Source organism: Hippopotamus amphibius, chromosome 5 (assembly GCF_030028045.1).
Source record: "Hippopotamus amphibius kiboko isolate mHipAmp2 chromosome 5, mHipAmp2.hap2, whole genome shotgun sequence".
NCBI classification, from domain to species: Eukaryota; Metazoa; Chordata; class Mammalia; order Artiodactyla; family Hippopotamidae; genus Hippopotamus; species Hippopotamus amphibius.
In genome coordinates, this window is record NC_080190.1 from 136,613,342 (window position 1) to 136,637,598 (window position 24,257).

A 24,257-nucleotide genomic window follows, 5' to 3' on the forward strand; every position below is an offset into this window, starting at 1 on the left:
AGCCTGGGGAGGGACGCGGGCGGGGACAGAGCTCGGCGCGCTCGCTCCTGGAGGGTGATGGCCCTGCGAGGCTGCAGGCTCCGACCTTACCCTGAGTCGGCGGCGAGAGGCTCGCGGAGGCGCGAGGTTTCGGGCGAGCGCTGAGCGCGGGCTCCAACTACCCCGGGTCTTTACACGTTCTACGTACACAGACTCGGACGAAGGCGAGGATCCGCTCTCGTTTTGGCTGTCGTCGTCCTCCAGATCATGTCCGCGGCTCCCGGGACTCCGCTCGCAAAAAGAAGTTTGTCCGGCGTGGACCCAATGACCTTTCCAAGCTGTGCGCCTCACTGCCTGGACCAGGTCTGAGGGGCTCTGCCCAGGCGGAAGTTTCTGGGGGAGGTGAGTGTCCGCTCTGGGAAGGGGCTGCAGCCACTCTAAGGAAGGCAGGCTGCAGAGGGTGCAGGGGGACGCTCAGATTCTCGGTCCGGCGTGCCACAAGTTCAGAAATGGTGGAAAGAAATCAAATGGATGCACTCCCGGGGCATTGTAATTTTCACTTTATCGGATCCCAGGCACGCCACTCCCAGCTAACACGCAACGACACATGCTTTCACGTACTGATTTTAGTTTTGTTTTGCGACATTTAATCTAAGCACTCAGCAAAGCTTCTTCTAAAAGCTGATCTACGTACATTGAGGGAAAACCCCACAATCCCATTTTTTTTCTCACCCTGCCATAGTATTCCTGGTCCACCCGTCCCAGGGGCAGCCGCGGCAGCGCAGACGGGCCGGGACACACAGTGCCTGCCGAGCCAGCGCGTTTCAAGAGGAGAGAAATAGTTCAGTCCTAGATGATTCTTCAACCTTGTGCTGGCCTTTTGACTTTCCTCCCACCCCCCAGTCCTGATGGAGGGGGCAGAAGGCAAATCCCCCTGGGGTTTAAACGCTCGGATTCTCGAGAAATAGCAACAGAGAAAGGAGTTGCGTTTGTAGGATGAGGAGGGAGAAAAAAGGTGTTTGTGGAGGGTACGCTGGCTCTGTCTCCTTACCTGTTAGCAGGGAACAAAAGAGGCTGGAGTTTTCCCGGAGCGAAACGGCGCAGACAGCTACTTTCTCTGCTAAACAAACTGCAGTCCTAAGCAGAACAAGAAAATTACTCATACAGGGGGAGCGAGGGAGCAGAGAGAAACAGAACCCAGATTATGCGGAAGGCATCTTAATTTAATTAACTCCTTGGGAAGGCAGAGGCGCAGCGAAGGGGCAGGAACTTCGCGGCCGTTTCTCTCTGTTCACCTGATCCAGTCTGGCCATTTTTATTTTTATTTATTTTTTTATGATCTCCTTAGATCTACGTGGAGTATAGCTCTCTGATTAATGTAAAATTCTGTTGTGGCTTGGGCTGAAATTCAGCGAGCTTGTGGATCCATCAGTCATTTCTCTCAGACACCAACCCACAGGTCTTAGCAGATGACCCCTACTGTATATTATTTTTAGATAATTTAATGTAATAACACATTACCAAAGAGCAAAACTCCTTATCAAATTACCACTATTTTCCCCAATGTTTTGAAAGCTTCACTGAACTGAAATTAGTATGTACACCTCTCACTTGTTGACAGCCAGTGAACTAAATTTTACAAAACTTCGGTACATGTCTGGAAATTCCTGTGAAGAAGACTGATGAAAGAAAACTAGTCTCAGTTCCACCGAAATATTTATGTCTTTTCGTTGGTTTAAGTTACTTTCCTTGCAAAAAGTAACCGATGGTCTGAAAACGGATGGTGAAGTGACAGCAGATGATGGCTGTTATTGCCTGAAACTGAGTGTGAGAACTACATGCTCAGCTCTAGACAAAACGAAAGTACTTTAGATCTCTGCATTGACTTATATCTTTTGACATATATTTCCAGCTACTCAGCAGGAGAGTGGAAATCTAAACTCCCTAATTATTTATGGCAAAAAAGTTTAATGGATATTTAGGGTTGTTCTGTTTGTGAAGGATTTGCTCTTCTTCTATGAAGAAACTATTTGTCGTGCGAAGTAAAACAAATGCATACTATGAAATAGCACTTTTACGCCACCATGAAGCTGAATTGTAATAGAAGGGTTAATTTTGTGTTATAAACCATTTGGTGAAAAGGGAAGGAAGATGGCACTCACGTTTCTGCTGGCAGAATTAACATATAACCTTTATGGCAGTGTTCACTTTGTGCATTTGGAGTCAAATCACAGGTCATGCTGTTCCTTCAATTTACAACATATCCCCCACACATGCATGTACATACACAGAGAATGTGGTGGGAACTGCACTTTGCCTCCTGTATTTATTTCTAAGAAATCCAGTCTGGGAATACACCCAAATAATAATTTCGGTTTCCTCTCTATGTGGGGAGGCCACTTTTTAATACTAGGGGAAAAATATTTTGAATCTCTAGAAAATCCTCCTTATGCAAAAAGAAGGAAATAAAGGTGTAACTTATTTTTAATAGAAGAGGAAGCAATCAGATAGATTACCAGGGGTGTTAGTAGAATCTTTTTTTCCCCTACATCTCTAGGAGAGGGCTTGAGGGTTGCCACTGAACAGAAATGAATTGTGATTTGTGGTGGGAAAGTTTATTACTAATGGAGGTTTACAGTTTCGGTTGAACGGTCTGACTGAGACCCTCTGACTGTTACACACCTCTCATTAACTCCCGGCCTCAACTCCCAGACCACATACCACCAGGCAGAAGCGGTTCATTAATAAATCCCTGTCTCCAGAGCCCTTCCAAACAGGGGAGGAGGGAGGGAAGGTGTGGGCCTCGCGGAGGCAGCCAGATTCTGCTTGGCCGCCGCGCTCTGTCTTGAGCGCAGCCCCCTAAGCCTGCCCTCAGATAGGCAGCACTTCACAACACGCTAGAGAAGAACATTTCGGGAGCAGAAAGGGCTGGTGCGCAAGGAAATCTGGACAAACTCTCCCATCTTCCTGCTGGGTTTAGAAGCCAGACATAAAGGTTGATGGCTCTGATAGGCCTGCCTGCCGCTCTCCAGGGAAAGCGCTTAGCTGTGAGTGGGGTACCTGGGGAGCCACCTTCAGCGGCAAGGCCCAGGCCGCCGAGCTGGCAGAACTCTCTGCTACAAAGGGGCTGGCAGTGGGAGAAGGTGGGTCTACCCTGAAAGCAGGTGAGGTGCCGCGGGAAACTGGGTTTGAAAGCAGGCCTCCGCGTTGGCCTTGAGGGTGCAGGGAGAGGCAAGTGCGTGCGCCCTACGTAGGCCCAGGCCGCAGACCTGGGCCGGCTTCCCGGTGGCAGGAGCAACGTCGCGCTTAACTCCAGCCTGATAAACAAGCTTCCTCCAGGCAGGCAGAGCCGCACCATACCCGGTCTGCTGTGGCTCCCCTGCTGTTCCTTCCCTTTGCCTCCCCAGGGAACCAACTCTCCTCTCCTCTCTTCTCTTTGCCTGGGGCCTCCCCGGTGTAGGAGCCTCTCCCGATGCCAGGTCGAGAAGCGCTCAGACCTCCCCAGAGCTTGGCGGTCGGTCTGGGAGAAGGGGCTCCGGCCTCAGGGACCTTCTCCACCCCCGCAACCCCCTACTGAGCCTGAACCATCTGGAAGGGATCTTGGGGGGGGGGGGGGAACGGCCCCTGGGAAGGAGGAGGGGGCGAGTCCAGGCCTCACTGGTCCCCGAGGTGTCACTTTTCTTTCCTGTGGCCCGTCACCGCTGATAAATGGGACTGAGGCAGAGGAAGGAAAAAGAAAACCTCTGAGGTCAGCGCCAGGCGAGGCGGGCCCCTCCGAGGGCCCTGCAGCCCAAGGAGCGCAAAGCGCCCCCGGCTGCGGTCCAGCACTCCCGGCGCGGTCCGGGTAAGTGCAGGAACTGCGGCCGCCCGGCAGGGCAGCGGGCTCGGGGCACAGCGCGTGGAGCCGCCCGGCTTAGCCGGGCCCTCGAGCCCGGGTCCGACCCACAAGCGATCGTTCCCCGGGGAGCTCGGAGGCACGGCGGCAACTGAGGCTCAGCCCAGGCCTGAGGGTGTTGGCACAGCGGGGCGTCACGGATGACCAAGCTTCTCCCGACCGGGTAGGGGTGGGTGGGCTGGACTGGGTGCCGCCTCTGCTGGAGCCCCTGCCCACCTTTCTTTCTCCCCGGCCCGGGTCTTGGGCTCCTTGAATCAATCCGTGCCTGAAATCCGATCTTCCCACGGGCGACCCGCTCGCCGGGGACCACTTTTGCCCTTCCTGACACCCTGGCCCCGGGGGCCGAGCTCGACGTTGGTGTCGACTCGCCCGGCAGGCGCTCCGAGGTTCCCTCACCACTCCTTTTGGAGGCCCTAGAATGAGTGGGGATGGGGACTTGGAAGGAAAGTGTGGTAACTCACGCGGCGCGAAGGGACAGACCAAGCAGGCTTGGATAATAGTCACGATTTTCCCTCTCTCCCCCAGCCATTTTTAGGGTTTTCTCTGCGTGCCGTTGTCCTTCTGGGTTTTTGCCGGAGCCCCACGCGCACCCGCCTCTGAGTCCTGGAAAAAAGGGGTGGCTACCTCCGCCCCCCAGCACCCCGGAAAATGGGGAGCAAGGCCCTGCCGGCGCCCATCCCGCTCCACCCATCGCTGCAGCTCACCAATTACTCCTTCCTGCAGGCCGTGAACACCTTCCCCGCCGCGGTGGACCACCTGCAGGGCCTGTACGGTCTCAGCGCCGTGCAGACCATGCACATGAACCACTGGACACTGGGGTACCCCAACGTGCACGAGATCACCCGCTCCACCATCACGGAGATGGCGGCGGCGCAGGGCCTCGTGGATGCGCGCTTCCCCTTCCCGGCTCTGCCCTTTACCACCCACCTCTTCCACCCCAAGCAGGGAGCCATTGCCCACGTCCTCCCAGCCCTGCACAAGGATCGGCCCCGTTTTGACTTTGCCAACTTGGCCGTGGCCGCTACGCAAGAGGATCCCCCTAAGATAGGCGACCTGACCAAGCTGAGCCCGGGGCTGGGTAGCCCCATCTCGGGCCTCAGTAAATTGACTCCGGACAGAAAGCCCTCCCGAGGGAGGTTGCCCTCCAAAACGAAAAAGGAGTTTATCTGCAAGTTTTGCGGCAGACACTTTACCAAGTCCTACAACTTGCTCATCCATGAGAGGACCCACACAGATGAGAGGCCATACACGTGTGACATCTGCCACAAGGCTTTCCGGAGGCAAGATCATTTGCGGGATCACAGGTAATGTGGGGAAAGAGGTTGGCCTGGGGAGGGAAGTACAATTTATCCAGGATACCGAGTCCTGATAGACATTCCAAGTGTCACTAAAATACCCTCTGACCTAGAATATACCCTCAAAAGCCGCCCCCCCCCCAGCCAGCTACAACCAACCCCCAGCATTTTTCTTTTTCCTCAGCAGTTCCTGCTGCCTATTCTTGTTTGGGATGCAGGAGGGCCACCGCATCCTTGGGTAGTTAAAATCTGCTGGGTTCCTCTTGGTCCTGGGATTGGTTTTCCAGTTTCCACCAGGTAGACCTTAGGGGTGGGGCAGATAGAGCCAAGGAACATTGAAGACCTTTCTGTAATGGGTGCAGGCAGGTCCTGCCTGCCATAGGACCATTTCTGGAAATCTACTTAGCCACCTCCAATGGGTTCCCTCTCTTTCCTGACTCACCCCCAGGTGCACCCCAGGGCCTGCCACAGTGACCTTTCTTTTAAACTTATTTGTGGGGGTCTTGAGATCACTGAATTTAGAAACAGCTCCCTACATTCCCTCCACACCTTCAACTCTGCATTAATCAAAGGCAATTGAAGAAATACTATAATGTAAGTGTTGTCATCTGGTAAAAACTTCCCAGGAGTGGGGGTGAGGGTATCTTCTTCCTGGACTTTACTTGCCGGTTGTTACTCCAAGGTAGGACTTCTGCACCGATCCTCCGCGGCTTTTTAGGGCTTCGCTAAAATCAATCCACCTAACTTCGGCCTCGCCGAACATCCTGATTTGACCAATTTAAATCCCAGAAAAAAGCGTAGCGGCCAAGAAGAGCTCACTCGGCACGATTTTGAGCTCCAAAATACACCAGAGAGGGCGATCAAGTGTAGATAAAGCCAGCGTCCGGTGAATGCTTTGAAGAGTCTGTTAGTTGAGGTTAACCATAAACAGAATCGCACGGCGGGGTGGGGGTGGGGGCATGTAAAAACATAAATAATGGAGATCTTATTTTTTTTTCCTCACGACTTTGTTTAAAGTAATTGCCAAAAGAAACTCCCCACCGTGGTGGTAAAGCCATTTGAATGAAACCTTATATTGATTTTCAGGTATATCCATTCCAAAGAAAAACCCTTCAAATGTCAGGAGTGTGGGAAAGGATTTTGTCAGTCTAGAACTCTAGCTGTTCACAAAACTTTACATATGCAGGTAAGTTTGTTTTCTTGTTTACAAACAGTGACTGGTTCTGTTTAATTCTTGCTCTACAAAAGGTATTCAATGGCAGGGTTTTTGTCGTAAAAGGCTTCTATTTAGATCAGTTTTCTAGGTGGAGAAAGCAGCACTTGATCTTTTTATGCATAAAATTAATTTTATTTAACGTAAAACATTTATGTGTTTTTCTTAAAGAACAGGCCACTCTCATTCTAAATCCTAATTTTAGAATTATTATTTTTTTCACCTGATGTGCCCTGCATTTAAAGCTTTCGTGTTTGGGAGGAAATAAAGGTAATTTTGATAATGGAGGCATGGTGAAATCCCATACGCTCTCTCTCCCAGGGGCCTCATAATTTGTAGTTTTCAGAACATTGAGGAATAGTTTAATTTTCCACCAAAGAGGAGCCTTATTACCCGGGAGAATGTCGTTCCTTAAGAGAGGATTAGAGTTTTTCCTTCCCCCTTTTCCTGCCTATGACATGGTGATGAAATGTAAAGAGCTAGAAATCACAAAGCCCACCGCCAGTGGCCACAGGCAGTTATCAGTGTAATCGGGTCCCTGTGTGTGCCTTGCGTGTGTTTTCGTGATTGGAGGATTAGGAGCACAGATTTGTTCCTGCAAGTCCCCTCTTTGTTGTTGTGCGCGTGTTCTGTTAACGCTTGTGATACCGATAAGACAAACTATTGAGAAGGGTGCCGTGGTGGTGTGAAGGATTAATCCTTTGCTTGCTTCACATCTGAACAGGAATCTCCACACAAATGTCCCACATGTGGAAGAACCTTTAATCAGAGAAGTAATCTGAAAACTCACCTTCTCACCCATACAGACATCAAGCCCTACAGCTGCGAGCAGTGCGGCAAAGTGTTCAGGCGAAACTGTGATCTGCGGCGGCACAGCCTGACTCACACCCCGCGGCAGGACTTCTAGAGAAGCCCCGGATCTGTCCTGGGCCGCCGCCGCCGCTCCCCTCCCCAGACACCTCTTCAGGCCTCCCACCCGGGGCGCCCACCCCCAACCCTTCACTGACCCCAGCTCTTCCCCGGCTGCAGCCACACCTGCAGCTCTAGGGGGTTTACTCTTCTTCCCGAGAACTGAGAACTGTAGAATGCCACACAAGTACATCCTTTCACAAAGAGCATATGCTAGTTTCTTGTAGATATTCACAGCTCATTTTAGAGCTCTGTACATAATGTCGTGGGTCTCTGTTTTGTTGTTTTGTCTGTTTTTGTATCTTGTTGGATGCACCTAGGTATGGAAAATGGAAGCCAAATTTATCTTTAAAGACTGTATTTTCAAAATAAAATGTTTTCTTGTTTGTTTCAACACTCCTGCAAAAGTGTCTTGCTATTTGACTTCTGTTTTTCCTCTGGATTCTGGAAGAGTGGCATGTCTCTGAGATGGTTGGTATTGAAGGGCATTCTTTCTCCTGAAGTTTTTAAAGTAAGACTTTTCACATTTCTCTTATTGAAACTTCATCTCTTCCCTTTTTGTACTTTGATATTTTGGAATTGGTCAACTGCTCTGTCTTTCTGGTTTTCGAAGATATTACAATTGATACCCATGAGGTTTTTCTCCCCTTTTGTTTATTCTAATTCATGTGTATCATTCCTTCAGATAAAAGCAATACACTAATCATTGTTAATAACAAGTAACTCCAATGGTTGACCCACTTGAAAACACAAAGTGGGAAGAAGCATAAGGAAGAAGAAGAGAAGGGAGTGTCTCACCACTTCACTTTTAGAAGTCCTTGACCTATTGTCATAGTTTATGATGGGCAACTTCTCTTACCATTAGACTTTGAACACTATGATTTAGCTCTATAGACAGAGACTTTACCCCACCTTTGAGGGAAAAGTCTAAAATCCTCCTACAGAAGAATGCAGGCAAGTACAACCTTCAGAAGATGGGGGACAAGAAGAGAAAGGAGACATTACTGAGCTATGTTTGCACAAAGTATTTTTCCCAAGGGTGGAGATCTTTCCTCCTAGAAGGTTCAGATTTCTCTGCAAAGCAAACTGCGTTAGGTCACTAGCAAGGTTTCCATCACTGGTTGGCCTTTTGTCCCTGGGAAAATGCCAGAAGTACAGGTTATTATGTGTGTAGAGCTCATGGCAAGTATGTAATCACCTTCTGAGGCATTTCAGTTCTTTCCCAAATGGTTCCTGTGGAATATGACACTAGTATAATGACAACCCCATGTGGGATTTGAGTGGAAGGCTTTGGATGCAGACAAACAGTAGTACTATTGCAGAGTCCGCAAGGGGAATAATTACACTTAAAGAGGGAACATTGGAGGAGCTGGTAGCGCAGTGGTCCCATTCTTACAAACTTTAATACTAAGCAACAGGGTGAATTAGGTATCCTCAGGTTTTTTGTTTTTTTTTCATTTGTATATTGGTGTGGGCATGGCATGTTTCATCTTCATAGGCAAAATGCCCTATGTTTGTACCTTAGAATCCTCCAGAAGAGTAGGTAGGGATTTGAGGACTAGACTCAAAATTTCTCACCTGTGCCTTATTCAATACAATTTAGGAGGAGGTTTCAAAAAGTGTTCCTGACTCGCTGTTTACCCTGTTTGCAGGGGTGCTGGCTGGAAATCACTTCTACTTCTCATGAAAGATCACTTCGCTCCAACAAAATGTCCACTCACTAAGCCTGTGTGTCTAATGCTCCCACAAATGCATTTCCCAGCATGGGAGGGGCCCGAAGGCTTCACTGAGGAGAGGGGGCAGGGATGGAGTGTGGGGAGTGCAAGTGTGTGTGGTATTTAGAGGAACGAAACTGTTGTTTGTTTTCTTTTGTTTGTACAGAATTAACTTGGTGACCTCCCTACCCCTACTCCCTCAAGATCCTGCCCACCTTGGCACAGAAGATTTGGATACTTTAGGGCAGGGTTACACATTGACCGTCCCTAGAGCTCCCCTAATCCGGCAGGCTTTTTCCATGTAGTCAGTCTCGCTGCCCCACCCACCCCAACTGACTACCAGCAGCACAATTCCATAGCACAGGGTTCAGTCGAATTATCAAAGATTGACCCTTGCTCGATCTCAAGCTCAGGCATATCCTTGAAGTCCGTGTCACAGGGAAATACAGATAGGTGTAACCAGAATACTCTTCCTCTTCATTTTTATTGAAAAAATAGAAATTAGAAGTGAGTGAGGAAAAGCAGAGAAGGTAGAGAAAGCAGTTTCCCTTCCCATATACACACTATCAAAAGTTCACGTAAATTTATTTATAATTTATTCATTCAGTTATTTCTTTAGCAAATGTTTAGTATGTGCTTTTCATGTGCCAAGCCCTGTGCTAGTTTCCAATGATTTTCATGATCCATCTGCCTTTCTATATCTAGTGGCACATTTTGGAACCTTGACTACTTAGATAATTTAAAAATCTATAATAGGCTTTAAATTAATGGCTCTCCTCCATCTGGACTCAAATCCAGCGTCTGTCTAGATTCAGAAAGGATCCAGCCTCAGAGTAGACTCTTTCCACATTCTTCATGAAGACAGGTGAACTTCTGAGCAGCAGGTTCCTCTCCACATTCTGAGTTTGTATGCTTCCCCTTCTCCGTCTCCTTCTCCTTCTTCATACACATCCAAGTAGGCAGGAAATGATTCTCACATGAGACAAACTTATGAGACATCATGGGGGAAATGATATCCTGTAGCTTATGAAACTGATTTGCTGGTTTGGGGTTTTTTTGGCTTAAAAAAGAGTCATTATTTGAGTTTCAGATTAGCCTCTGTTTTCCTTACACCCTCTGCCATAGTCAACTCATGAATCAATACTCCTGGCCAGAGACCAGGAATGGGAAATGTCACGAGTCATAACCACAGTGTTGAAGAACTTCACGAACAGTCAAGTATTTAGTTGTGACTTTAGTCTCTTTTTATAATGTACGTGTGGGATTTTAAAAATAAGTTCTATAATTACATTGTAATCAATTGTTAATATAAAATTCTGGATGTGTATTAGGTGCATTTATGGATGCTAATATTGAAATGTAGGTCATTGTACTACTAGCACTTGATAAATGTAGTAATTAAAATTGTTATTTTTCACAGGCATATCCTCTCTTACATGAGGAACCTTTCCAAAATTTGACTCTAAGACAACTAAATATTTTAAAAGTAAACAAATTTAAAATCTCAAATTATAAATGGGCCCAACCATTACTAGTGATGAAACCAGAGGCAGTTACTAGAGGTTTCTTCTACTGTTCACTTGTCAGATATTAGCATAGACATTTGAACTTCACTTAAATCATGTTTAGACAGGGACCCTTGCCCCAGTTTTAATTCTGGAGGAGCAGCCAACCCCTGGAAGGCCCTTGGGAAACACCAGTTCTTCAATATTGCCAATGTGATAGACTAAATGCATTTAGATTAAACACAGTGTAGAATCTATAGCAAATTTTAACATGTGAAGGGAATTACCATGGCATAACAGGCTGCCTTTCTTATTACCAAAGTAATTTCATTATAATAAAGAGAAAAGGTTGATGAAACCATATAACTGCAAACAGGAATAGCTTTTTTATTTCAGAGAATTATTTATGTTCACTCTTCATAGCGTGTTATGTTGAGACTGTATTTCCCAATTTTTCCTTCTGAAATGTAACTGCCACTGATAACCACCTCTGCTGACAGCAATGAGCAGTAAAGGGAGTGGAGATTCAGAATGATTCAGCTTTGATGACCTGAGATATTTCAAGTTCATTCCTGTTTCTTTTCTTTACTGCTTGTTTTTCCCCCCCAACACAAATTACATTACTATCTAAGCTATGTAACTTTTTTTTTCCTTGAAACTATCCAAAGCAAAAACCGATAGTGAAAAACTGTAACACAAGTAGCCTACAAGAGGAAAATTGTTAGGACATTATGCTATATCTGTTCGATGCTTTCTGTTGCAAGAAACAGAAAATCTGACTTAAAGTGGCTTAAACAATAGGGGACTTATTTTCTGACCTAACAAGATGTCTCAGGTGGGGTCCAGGGATGTGTGATTAATTGGAGTGATAAGATCATCCAGAGCCCGATTCTTCCTAATTCCCTCTTCTTCCACCTTCAGCGTGTAGCTGGCTCCCTTCATGGCCACAAGATGGCTGCAATAGCTCCAACCACTAGGTCTAGTGTTTCCTTCTCACACACATTCCATAAGTACAGAAGGGGCATACCTCTTCCTTGTTACCACTTTTGAAGAACTAAGAATCTCTCGCATAAATCCAACCTGTAGACCTGCCCTCATATCTTATTGGCCAGAATTAGGTCACTTGCTCCTTCCTCAGCCAATCACTAACAAGGGAAATAAAATTACACCGTGATTGACTTAGACTAAATAAAATTCACCTTCTATGCACCAAATGGAGCCAGCGTTCCCTTAAGTTCTCGACTGCCTGAAAAACCTGAGTTCTGTTAGCAAGGAAGAAAGGAGAACTGACTCTTGTGAATATTAAGCAGATGTTAAAAATGAAGTTTCCATTAATAACCTTATGTTGGGAGATGCTTATGTTATAAAAGCAGGATATTTATGGTATATACAGGTATGCCCTGCTTTTTGAAAGTTCGCTTTACTTCTTTCGCTTTTTACAAAAGACCAACATTAGTACCTGTTTTCGCTAACTGAAAAGAAATCCAAAGAGGATTTTTGCTTTTACAAAAAAAGGCGAAGATAGCATTCAGCATTTGTTTTGCAGGAGCTGTTATAAAGGCAGTGCTACATCCTGAGCAGGGAGTGTGGCACCGCCAAAGGTCCTTCTCTGGGAGCTATACTCAGCATCTCAGCATCAAGTGGCCATAGCTTTGAACTGTGTCTCCGAGCATCTGTGCTTTATCTCTATTTATTTTGTGCATCCATTAGCAAGATGTGTGCTAAGGTAATAGCTTCTTTGCTTTACACAATTTCTTATGAAAGGTTTTTCAGAAGCCTCTACTTTTGGATAGTGGAGTTAACTATATAACCAAACAAAACCTTCAAGAGGCTAAGCAAAAACGAAGACTAGCAGAAGATATACCAAAATGTTTACAGGAGCTATTCACAAGTAACAAATTAAGGGTCCATTTTTTTTCTCCTTTTCTTATTTTTCAGCTCTTCCACAATGAATATGTGTTACTGCTCTACAGGAAAGGGGTAATAAATGTTATTTTTAAAATCCAAGATAAAGCGTTAATTTCCTCAATATTTTTATTTTTCATCTTGCTTATTGCTTCTGACCAGTCTTTACTTGTCACTTTTCACATCCACCCTCATGCTTTTTCTAAACCATTCCTTTAATTTAGTTACATATTTACTTTTACTTTCCTTTTCTTTCTTCCTTGATCTATATTTAAACCTCCTTTTCCTATCTTTTCTCTTTCTCTAGGTTTCTGTATGCTGGTTCTTTGTTTTCTCCCTTTTAAGAGCACCAATAATTCCAGCTCAGTGTTCCTCCAAGTGTAATCATTAGAATTATCCAGGGTACTTATTTCTGGGTCCCCTGTAATTCAGTGGCTGAGTTGGAATTCCTGGTGATAAAGGATCAGAACTCTGTATTTTAAACAAACACCCACTTCAGGTAGTTCTTATGTGTATTAGAAACTGAGAACTTCTGCATTAGCCTTTGGTATCATCATGCCTTTTATTATATCCATCAGCCATTTACTATGTGCCTACTGTAATAAACATAAAACAAATCTCAACCCACTTTTTTTTCCCCTCACTGTCCTTGAAGTTGTCAATTTTTTCTCTGCCTTGGTTCTTACTACTCTTCCATGGTCTCTCCATCTACTTTTCTTTTCTATTCCTGCTGTCCCTAAATTTGATTTTTTTCCTTTTTACATTAATAGATATCTTTTGCTTTGATGTTTTACTTCTTTGTCTTTCTTTGTTTGCTTAATCCACTCACTAATTTAAACAGGCAGGAGAAGAAAGAGAATGTGATAATTGATTAAGATGAGAGAATCACTGAGAAATAAAAATAATTCTTTTTTCAACTGGCATATTGAAATATTGTCACCAAATGACCTGTTGCTTTGGCTTCTGTATGAAAAACATTAGTTTGCTATGAATAGGGGACTCCATGCTCCCAATGCAGGGGACCTGGGTTCCATCCCTGGTCAGGGAACTAGATCCCGCATGCTGCAATTAAAGATCCTGCATGCTGCAACGAAGATCCCGCATGTCACAACTAGACATGGTGCAGCCAAATAAATAAAATAAATATTAAAAAAAACAAACTTGCTATGAGTAATGTTTTAGATGTTGAGGTGTGGGTGTAGGCTGGTTTTAAGATCAGAGCTAAATGAAATTTTTTTTTTGGATTATTTATATTATCATTACACTAACATTTCAGAGTAGGAGGCCATTTTGTGATGGACCTCTCTGAGACTCAGTTTCTCACCTATAAATTGAGAATTTGCTCTGCATAATAAGGTCTTCTCTGGCTTGTAGGATATATGGTTTTCATTGAGATAAGCATAAAGGCATTGCTAGGTAAGTATTGGTGACTTCACAAAAGCTAGAAAATACCAAGAAATCATCTCACTTCACTCCCATAAATTATTTTATTACTTCAGTAAAAATAAATGTGAGTTTACAAATTAAGCTCTACTTCAAAATGTTATATCATTTGTTTTCCTAAAGCACTTGAACTTTTAGAGACTCTTTAGAAGACTTGATTGAAAGTAACTTTTTAAATAAAAAAATAAGTGTATTTCTTATTTTTCAGATGATAAACAGTCATGATTATTGTAAAAAAATTCAAATAGTATATAAGGGTATAAAGTAAAAGTCTTTTATTTTTCCCTCTTTCACTAATTACCCTCTTAATTCCATTCCCCAAAGGTAGCCACTATTAATAATTTTGGTATATCTTTCTAGACATTTTGCTGTGGATAAGCAAATGTAAGCACATACTTAAAACCATACACACACAAATACGATCACATTATAATATTATTTTGCAACTTGCTTCCCGGCCCCTAATTTAACAATAAAATAATCTATTCTAGATCTATGTTTCAATATCAGCACAAACAGGTATTCTTCTAAGGTAATGAAAAAACAATTCTAAGGATTTTTAAACCTGAGGATTAATTCTTTTATTAGAATTTAACATGGAGAAATAGCAAAAAAACATTCTGTTACTGAAGTTATTTATAAAACACCATCTTTAACTGACAACCTTTATTCCCATATCTTAATGACAGCGGCTGAGAGAGTGCCTGAGGGTTTTGAAGATTTTTCAAGGTGTGTCATATTATGGTTCACATCAGTGCACACTCATATACCTCCCTGGCAAGAACTGAAAGATACAGTTCTTAAATCCCCTGGTGACCCATTATCCATGGATCATTGACAAGATAGAATGTAATAGCTCCTGTCTTTTTACCAAGGTAAACTTCCCAGTAAAACTGTACTCTTTGTGCCTTATATCTTTCATCTAAACAAGAAAATTAATTTCTGAAAAAGAAACTACATTAAGTAGATAATACAAATGCTCTCATGTTCTTTATTATAGTTTAATATTTATTGAATGAAGAAATATCCATTTAAATATAGTAGCTGTTTAGCTGTAGAGACAGAATGAAAAACTTTTCCTATAGCCTACCTTTCCAAATAGATCATCTGAAATTCAAGGCAAAATGAATTGCACAAGATTCAGAATTTGGAGCGTTAAGATATAAACTAAGATATTTTGCCTATTTAAGAACAGTGTTAAAACAGTAGTTCAATTGGTACTATGGGTCAGAATTTAACCTTTCCCATTATTTTGCTATGGTCTGAAAAGTCGGTGCTTCTCCGTCCTAAAAATTACTTCACTTGTGAACTGGGTCATAGTCATAAGCTTTCAGAGGGACTTATTCACAGGCCTCTGCAATATTTACCATGTGGCACTGTGTTTTTGTGACATCACATATTAACAGTGCTGTGTTGTAAATATCATTATGTGATGACAGGACATGGCCATGTTTTTATGTGGTTCTGATTTAGATACATCTGAATTTCCTTATTTTATGTTAATCTTCTTGACTTCTCTAAGGTTTCTGCCCCATTTATGTCTAGCTACAGATAGAAAAGATTAGAAATAAAAAGATGATGCTCTTGTCAACTTAACACTTCATTTCCTGCCCAGGTCAAAAGAAAAAAAGGAAAAAAAGAAAAAAGGAAATAACTTGACCAACCATCTCCATAAAAACATAGGCATGTGAATCAGATATTACAGCCTACACTAGAGAATTTGAAGATGTATATCCCTTTAACCAAGCAATTCCACTACAGAAACTCAAGCATATCTGTAGAAAGACACATGGGTGAGAATATTGTTTGAAATATTGTTTATAATAGGAAAAATTCAAAAGAATATAAATGTCCACTAACAGGAAAATGGATTAAATAAATCATAAATATTCACATAATGGAATAGTAGCTAAAATGGATTAGCATTACAGGAATCGGCATGGATTAATCTCAAGCACATAATGTGTGAAAAAAAACCAAGTTGCAGAATAACAAGCATATAAAGTTTAAAGAAACCATATGTAGTTTATATAAATATTGTAAAAGTATAAAACATTCTTGGAAATGATAAACATCAAATTCTGGATGGTAGTTACCTCTGGGGAGAAAGAGGAAAGAAATTGGGAACTGGTGCATGTTGAGGGGGGACTCCGTTTGTATTTATGATATTTATTTCTTTAAAAATATATGAAGCAAATATAGAAATCAAGACAACAAAATTGAGTGATGCATGTAGGCGTGTTTATTATATTAGTTTCTACACTTTTATGTATGCTTGGAAATTTTCACAATAAACATTTTTTAAAAATATTTATTTATTTTGGCTGCACCAGGTCTTAGTTGTGGCATGTGGGCTTCTTAGTTGAGGCATAAGAACTCTTAGTTGTGGCATGCATGTAAGATCTAGTTCCCAGACCAGGGATTGAAACCAGGCCCCCTGTATTGGGAGCTTGGAGTCCTACCCACTGGACCATCAGAGAAGTCCCATAATCAGATTTTTGAGCTGAAGGGGACTTTAGGAACCATCTAATATTGGTTTAATGAGCAGGTACTCTGTGAAACTAGAAATACACTGATATAGTGGAAAGACAAATTCTCTATATCCTTAAAGCTTACATTCTACTGGAAAGAGGCCAAATAAAAAAATACATATGTAAATATACAAAAACAGGTATTATTAAGGACCACACAGAGGATTTTATGTCATTTGAGGATGAGGAATTTGAGGCAATGAAAAGTTAAGTGTTTTTCCCATGGTGCAAGCCTGTTCTAGAACCTTGCCTTCCCTCTATGCCTTCCCATATACTTCTGTTTTCCCCTCGTCACCGCACTAACTTATTCTAATTATTGTGGGTGTTAGTCACAAACTCATTGACAATGTCTCACTTGTTTTTCAGCCACCTTCAATTGAAGACATAAGGCAAAAGGCACAAATTTATCAAATGCAAAAACTTAGCTAAATAAGCTTTAAAATTATTGAAATATTTTGAACATGACATTAAATTTACACAACTTTCTTATTAGGTAGATCAGCATTATCTTCATTTCATGGGTGAAGAAAGAGGTGAATGGGGAATCGTAGTAGAGTGACATAAATTGCCTAAGGCTCTGTGGGAAATAAGAGTGACAGGTTCTGGATCAGAATTCAGAATTCAGAACTCTGACTAATCTAGTGCAAAATCCTTGGGTACCTTTCTTTCTGCTCTTTCTTTTCAGGTTGACGTGCTTTTACTTCCACACATTCTTATAAAGCCAACACTATTCTTGGAAGTTGTAAGAAGAGGGCCCATAACACTAATATTTTATCAGACAAATTGAGGATTTTTTCACCTTCAAAGTTGCAAGTTTATTGATAAAAATGTTTCATGTAGGTTTTTGTGTCCATCTAAGTGTGCAAATCCTTCTCTTCAGATGGTCTCAAAGAATGTTCAGGAAAATAATTCCCCAGACTGCAACTCTTCTATTCAGAGCTTTGAAAACAGATTTCAGGTGAGCTCTTGTCTACTGTTAGCAAGTAAAGGGGGTGGAAGAACAGAATGATTATGGTGACCTAATCTACCTATGTGGTGTTAAGATATCCATTTTACTTATAAAAGTCCAGCAATTATATAGTTTACATTAATTACTTTCAAATCTATTATTAAAAATTGTTTTAAAATTGATAGCCAAAGGTAATTGTTTCAGCTTTTTCTTCTTGTATTCTTTTTTTTTTTTAAAGGTCACTTATAGAAGTGAAGTCTTTATGGGGAAAATTATTCTGAGCAGGATTTAAGTAGTCAACATTAGAAGGTAGTATGGTCTAACACTATTGCTTCCCAGGAGTCTATCAGCAGACGTTACCCCTGCCACTACACACTTCCCTGCAAAGCTAATTACAGGTTTCTACTGTAAATGCTCAATATTGACTGGTACAGGAACATTCCAGCATTACTTATTATCTTAATTTTCCAATGAATTCTTTCTTTCCTTGGCTGATGTGTGAAGCTAGGCTTCTAAGGACTTCTTCAATGTCCTTATTAAGAACATCTGTAAAGAACATCAGAATGAAGTGTTGAATTTCACCCATTTGGATTTCATTAAAGTGTCTATAGTTGTCAAGCATTTAGAAAGTCAAGATACTAAGAGTTTGGGGTTTGACCCAAAGGAAATTGGTCCTCATTTTAAGGCTAAACAGGAGGATAACTGAGCCAAAGTTTTTTAGGGAGATTTTTTTTTTTTTAAATCACTCCTTTCAGATACATGCCCCTAAAGAATGAGAGCTTAAACAATCATACTTTCTAACGGTAAGTTTTCCACCTTGCCAAAGCAGTGTGGGTTTATTGAAGAGTTCTTAACCCAGAGTTCAAGGACTTCTAGTGGGTCCATAAGGTAGACCTCAGAGAGTCCATAAACTGTGAAATTTAAGCAAAATTTCATGTGCATATACACACGTATTTTTTTTTTGGAAAGAGGAAGCTATAGCTTTCATCAGATGTTCAGAGACATCTGTGATTCAAAAAATATTTTAAAATGTTGGTTTGTTTTCTTACATATTTAGGTATCTTAAAGTTCTCAAAGTATCTGAATGAGCAAAGTTTTTAATTTCTGTTTTTACTAAGAGTACATAAATGTAAATAACTTTTAAAATGCTAAAAAGGTAAACTAATTTGTAAATTAACAAATGACCAGAATTTTGGTAATTTTTGAAAGGTCAATTATGACTAAATTAACCTGCATATACACTCTGATTCAGACAGGTTTAACAAAAGTAACCTGATTGATTATTTGGAATAAATAACATAAAAAGATAATTGGTTGAAAAGTGAAAATATGTTGTATTGGTAGTACAAAGTGATAAAAAAACTTAAAGGAGCTTGAAATGTTTCCATTATATTTAGTAATGATAATAAGATTTGTTTGGTTAATTAATTAATTATACTCTAATTAAAGTAGCATGAATTAATTTATATTGTGCCTGAAATCCACTTTGAGTAAAAACAGCAATTTCATTTCACAAAGAACACTAAGTATAATAAATTCTGATATGAAAAGTCCACTGGGTATTTTTAAGTTTGTAACATTTAAAATGAATACAAAATAATCTGATCATCATTATATTAATTCTAGCTACATTTATATTTGGAACAGTTGGTAAAATTTAAGAGCTAATATTTTAAGTTCAAATACAATGCATTATTTCTTCTCTGCATGTGATTTTTAAAATTAAAAAGCATTGTTTTAACTGGATCCTATAATTACATTTGGCTTTTAGAATAGATTATTTAGTATACGTTAAACTAACAACATTTTTTTCAGTGTGGTTTTTCTAGTGAATCATCCACTTTAGACTGGACTCAAAACAATATATACAAGTTATTTGTTTGTATATATTTTTATTTATTTATTTTATATATATTGCAAAAATATATATACAAGTTATTTTTATCCCTTGAGTTAAACTTCAGACATCAGTCTATTTTGATTTATCTTTGCTCCTTGTGCAGCAAGCATTCTCTGGCCACCTTCTTGAATTACCAATCCTCTCAGATAGTTCTTAGCTTATTATATGTGAAGCTGGCTTATTTCCAAATTAACTTGGCTAGTCTCTTAATCTTTCCCATCCTCTCTCAAAACCCCTGATCAGCCCTCTTGATGTTCACCAAACCAAACTTAGTTTCCTGACTTCACACTCCCCTCCCCCCAACACTCCCTTGATATGTATACTTTATACCATCATCCTTTCTTTCCTCATATTATTTTTCAGATGTCTTTATTCTCTCCCCAAACTTTGTCCTTCTAACTTTGCCTCAAAATATTTTTTCTTTTTAATCTCTTTAAAACATACTTGAATTTAAATATTAGTGAAACATGGACTCTTGAAGAGTTGTTTATTTGTTTTACAGTTAAGGCTTTTTCTGTTCTTTGGCATCGAGTTTATTTCTTTAAGTAAGGTTAAGAATCAGTAAAGGTTATAGTATATGAATTATATCTATAATTCATATAGATATAACAAATAAAGCTATTATTTAAAAAAACCCAGGCTTCCTAGGTGGCGCAGTGGTTAAGAATCCGCCTGCCAATGCAGGGGACAGGGGTTCGATCCCTGCTCCAGGAAGATCCCACATGCTGCGGAGCAACTAGGCCCACGTGCCACAACTATTGAGCCTGTGCTTTAGAGGCCGTGCACCACAATTATTGAGCCCATGTACTGCAACTGCTGAGGCCCACGCGCCTAGAGCCTGTGCTCCGCAACAGGAGAGGCCACTGCAATGAGGAGCCTGTGCACCACAACGAAGAGTGGCCCCCATGCACTGCAACTAAAAGAAAGAAAGCCCATGCACAGCAAAAAAGACCCAATACAGCCAATAAAATAACTAAATAAATTTATTAAAAAAAACAACAAAAAACCCCAAAAACAGTAAAGCAGAGGAAAAAAATCCAATAAAGTAAAGGAGTGTACACTAAAGTGTTTTGAAAGATATAAACTGTAATGCCTAGATATTTATCATCCTAGATATTTATCATTATTGTAATTACTATTACATGCACTGTTTAGCTTTACAAATTCTCTGAAGGCTTCCTATAAATAATGTAAACTCCTCTGCTAACTCACTGTCCTAGAACTATTTATCCAAATGCAAGCTATGTGAAAATTTCTAGCACAATGGTTGGCATATAATGTGTCCAATAAGTGTTAAAAAACAAAAAAAGTTAAAGTACAATTGATAGACTCAAATCATATATATTAGCATAGGGTTTAAAGACTAGAAGAATTTACCCTATGCCTAAGATAGTCAAAAGCCAATTTAAAGTTATAAAAAAAACTTCGATATTAGAAATAATATATGCTGGGACTTCCCTGATGGTGCAGTGGTTAAGAATCTGCCTGCTAATGCAGGGGACATGGGTTTGAGCCCTGGTCTGGGAAGATCCCACATGCGGTGGAGCAACTAAGCCCATGTGCCACAACTATTGAGCCCACGTGCCACAACTACTAAAGCCCGAGCACCTAGAGCCCCTGCTCTGTAACAAGAGAAGCTACTGCAGTGAGAATCCTGCACTCCGCAACGAAGGCTAGCCCCCAATCACCACAACTAGAGAAAGCCCACACACAGCAACAAAGACCCAACGCAGCCAAAAATAATTAACTAATTAAATAAATAAAATAGTAAATAAATCTTAAAAAAAGAAATAATATGTGCTGTTATAGTAATGGGGTTGGAAAACATCAAATTAAGAATTCATCTTTCAGGCCTTTCTTAGAAGACTGTTAGTAAATATCAGTTGAAAATTGGTTTTATAGAGTAATATGATGATTCCCAGTCAGCTTTCTTCTCATTATGGAGATCTCATAGTTCTGGTGAACAAAGAGTATTTGTTCCAAATGGTTCCTCCTTTTGAAAAGAGAGAGCAACTTTTAAATTTTCTTAAAAATATGCAACAGTGAGCATGCAGTTCAAGATGTTTTAGTTGCTCAGAAGGTATTTTGTTTATTTCAACTCCATCTGCGTCTCCAGTTCTCAGCACCAATGAAGAAGGAAACATTACTTATTAAAGAAGTTAAGGACAAAAGCCAATGGGCCCTGATTTGCTAGTCAGGACAGCTAGCCTATGTCCAAAGTGGTGGTCTTCATTATGCTTCAAGAATAGAAATGTCTTTGGATTGGAAGGAACTTTAGCCATGTCTTTGTCCATCCCTCTTATAGTATTACTAATGGAAAGAGCACTCACTGTTTTACGAAGTAGTAGATTCCATTGTCAGATAATGCCGAATGTTAGGAAAGTCTTATGCTCAGTTCAAAATTCTTCTCCACGCACCTTCCAATGATTGGCCTCAATCCTGTCCTCTCCTTTCCCTAAGCTGTAAACCTGGTGGAGGGGGAGAGGGAGGCGAATTCCTCTTATATAAACAGGTGAGATGTTTGAGTTGTGCTTTGTAAAATGTTTAGAATTGTTAGGGAATGGTGTCACCACACCACCAGGTCCTCAGAAAAATACACTGCTTATTCTTTCTTTACTTAGATTTAGGCTAAGACGTTTTCATCTCTCTCATCCAAATGTGTCAGTGAATTTAGCAAATTTTCAGTCTTTCTGGGAGATCTGTCAACAATTACCAATGAATCAATGTTAGCACACCTTATGGGAGGAGGGAGAGGGAATTAGAAGCTTCATTGTTTTGTTTCCTTCTCTGGTGGTATGGTAGGAAGGAGGATTAACTGGTTAGAGCTGAAGTCTTACTGGATATGAATCCTCTGAATCCTTGGCCCAGATTAACTGAATGATCCCTGTTGAGCACACAGGTCGTCATGAGTACTTGTATCACACTGATTTGCCTAATAACGAATCTGTTTGCAACCTTCTACACATTTAATGAGGAGATTCCATTGTCCTCCTCCTGCAAGTTCTAACTTGCTATATTCCTATCCTGATTTAAAAGGGCCTGAATTGTGTGATAGTATCTCAAGCTGCCAAAGGCCACAGCTTCTTCACTAAAAAAAGGAAAGAAAAAGAAAAAAAAAAAGAAATTATTACAAAGGCAGCAGGACTTTTAGAGTCTACACCTGGCTGGCCCAGGTTTGGCTCTTCCTCATCTATTAATTCATCCAAATAATAACTTCAAAAAAAAGTAAGAAAAAATGAGTCACTCTGGTACCAAGCCTGAGATAATGTATATCAGCTTTGATCACATGCTCTGAGGTTTGGGAAAATGAATTATTATAAACCGGGTGTCATCCTCAGCTCTTCCCTGGAAACACTTTTCTTAAATGTTGCTTTTGATCATATTTTTAAGATGTAATTAAGGATTCCTTTTCCCTAGTCATGTTTTCTCTCTTGAGCTAAAACCTTATGGAAACAATCCAATGGAATTATACAGCTATGGTTCCACTCACGGGAGCTCTTGGTAATGATTAAGTTTGCCTGGACAAAAGAATATGGAATAGGTGTTTGCCTAGTGGGTGTGTCAATGGGGGCATCTTTTTTATTTTTATACAACCTGAGGTCCTATGAAAATCCCTGAGACATATCTGCAACCAAGAAATTCCTCTGATTGAATTTATTCCATACTTTTCATTCATTTGATAGCCATTCAACAAATATTTGAGCATCCTCAAGTGTCAGACACTGTATTAATCTAGTATGAGAGACAAACAAAGAAAAACATGAGTGAAAAATAAACATTATGATCCAAGTATATGTTGGTGTCTATGGCAATATGTAGAAGGTTCCCTAGTCAGAGAGGAAGGGAGGGGATAATGGGTACTCCCTGGAGGAGGTAAATGTGATTTCAATGAAAAGGGAGCGTTCAAATGACTTTCTCCAATGGAAGTACGCTATTTCAGTAATGAACAGATAGTTATGGCAAATAAGTTTCCTTTAAAGCATAACCCATGATGCAAAAGTCTCTTTAAGACTCTCTGAGACAAACAGAATTTTGTAGTCAGATACACATGAAACGTCACAATGCACATTAACAGTTAATGTCTCTAAGAAGCCTAGTAATAAAGAGATCTGATTAACAAAGTAGAACCCAGCATTTCCCATACTGCCCTGGCAACAACTCGCCTCTTTTTTTGTTTGGGGGAGACCTATTGCCATCGTGACGGATGCCATTAAAAATTTTAACCTAAAGAGGATAATTTCCAATGAAAATTGGATGTTGTGGGTCAATGAAATACATTTCAGCTTTTCTATGTTTCACAGGTTAACTATTACCATAAAAATAGTTAATGGAGATGGCTTTTAGAATGGGCAAATTGGGCCACAACTTAGAGTCTCTTATTTATTGAAGCTGTGCTAAGCCTTCAAAAAATCTGCACAGAATCCCTACCTGAGAGGTAAAAAGACCGGAGCCCTAGGGTAAAAAACGTCTCTACATTCCTTGAAACAAGTGTGAAGAAACAAATAAAAGAACTGACATTATGAATTGTACTAAAGCCATGATCAAAAGTCTCAATACTTTGAAATACCTAATCATATTATAGGATTAAAAACACATGAGTGAACACTAACCAATAATTTATTCATCTCTATATCTACTTATATCTTTTAATTTTGAAAACATAAATTTATGATTCTTTCTCAATTACACTGACAAAACCTTTTTCTTACTTTCAATCTGGCAGGTCCCTTTTGCTATAGGTCTTATTGTTGTACTTGAACTATAGTCAGTTTCTGGCTTTATCCAAACCTACTTTTCAGAGTGACATTTGAGTAGAAGGGTTATGAAAGATTGAGAAGAATTTGTATAAGAAGCCTCATCTTTTCTAGGAATTATGAATGTTGGGCTTATTTTGTTGTGTTTTAATAAGGCTCTACTGTTGAGGCCATAGTGAAAGGCCATACTCCCAGAGAGGGACATGATCCTCTCTGAAGAAAGTGAGCATCCCTGTATGAATCATCTGGAAGGGGCAGATCTTC

General features: G+C 40.9%; 1 protein-coding gene across 3 annotated transcripts; it reads left to right on the forward strand.

Annotated features, from left to right (window-relative positions):
• OSR2 (odd-skipped related transciption factor 2) lies at positions 1 to 24,231 on the forward strand. 3 transcript variants are annotated; one of them, XM_057735822.1, is made up of 6 exons: positions 20 to 381; positions 4,400 to 5,178; positions 6,256 to 6,355; positions 12,450 to 12,491; positions 17,271 to 17,348; positions 24,149 to 24,231. In XM_057735822.1, the coding sequence occupies exons 2-6, from the start codon at positions 4,523 to 4,525 to the stop codon at positions 24,167 to 24,169; spliced, it is 897 nt and encodes a 298-aa protein (XP_057591805.1). In that variant the 5' UTR covers positions 20 to 381; positions 4,400 to 4,522; the 3' UTR covers positions 24,170 to 24,231. The 3 variants fall into 3 exon arrangements, with proteins under 3 accessions (XP_057591806.1, XP_057591805.1, XP_057591804.1); XM_057735823.1 differs by lacking the exons at positions 12,450 to 12,491; positions 17,271 to 17,348; positions 24,149 to 24,231 and adding an exon at positions 7,189 to 7,685 and having other exon boundaries at positions 1 to 381; XM_057735821.1 differs by lacking the exons at positions 12,450 to 12,491; positions 17,271 to 17,348; positions 24,149 to 24,231 and adding an exon at positions 7,107 to 7,685.
• Positions 24,232 to 24,257: the final 26 nt, after the last annotated feature.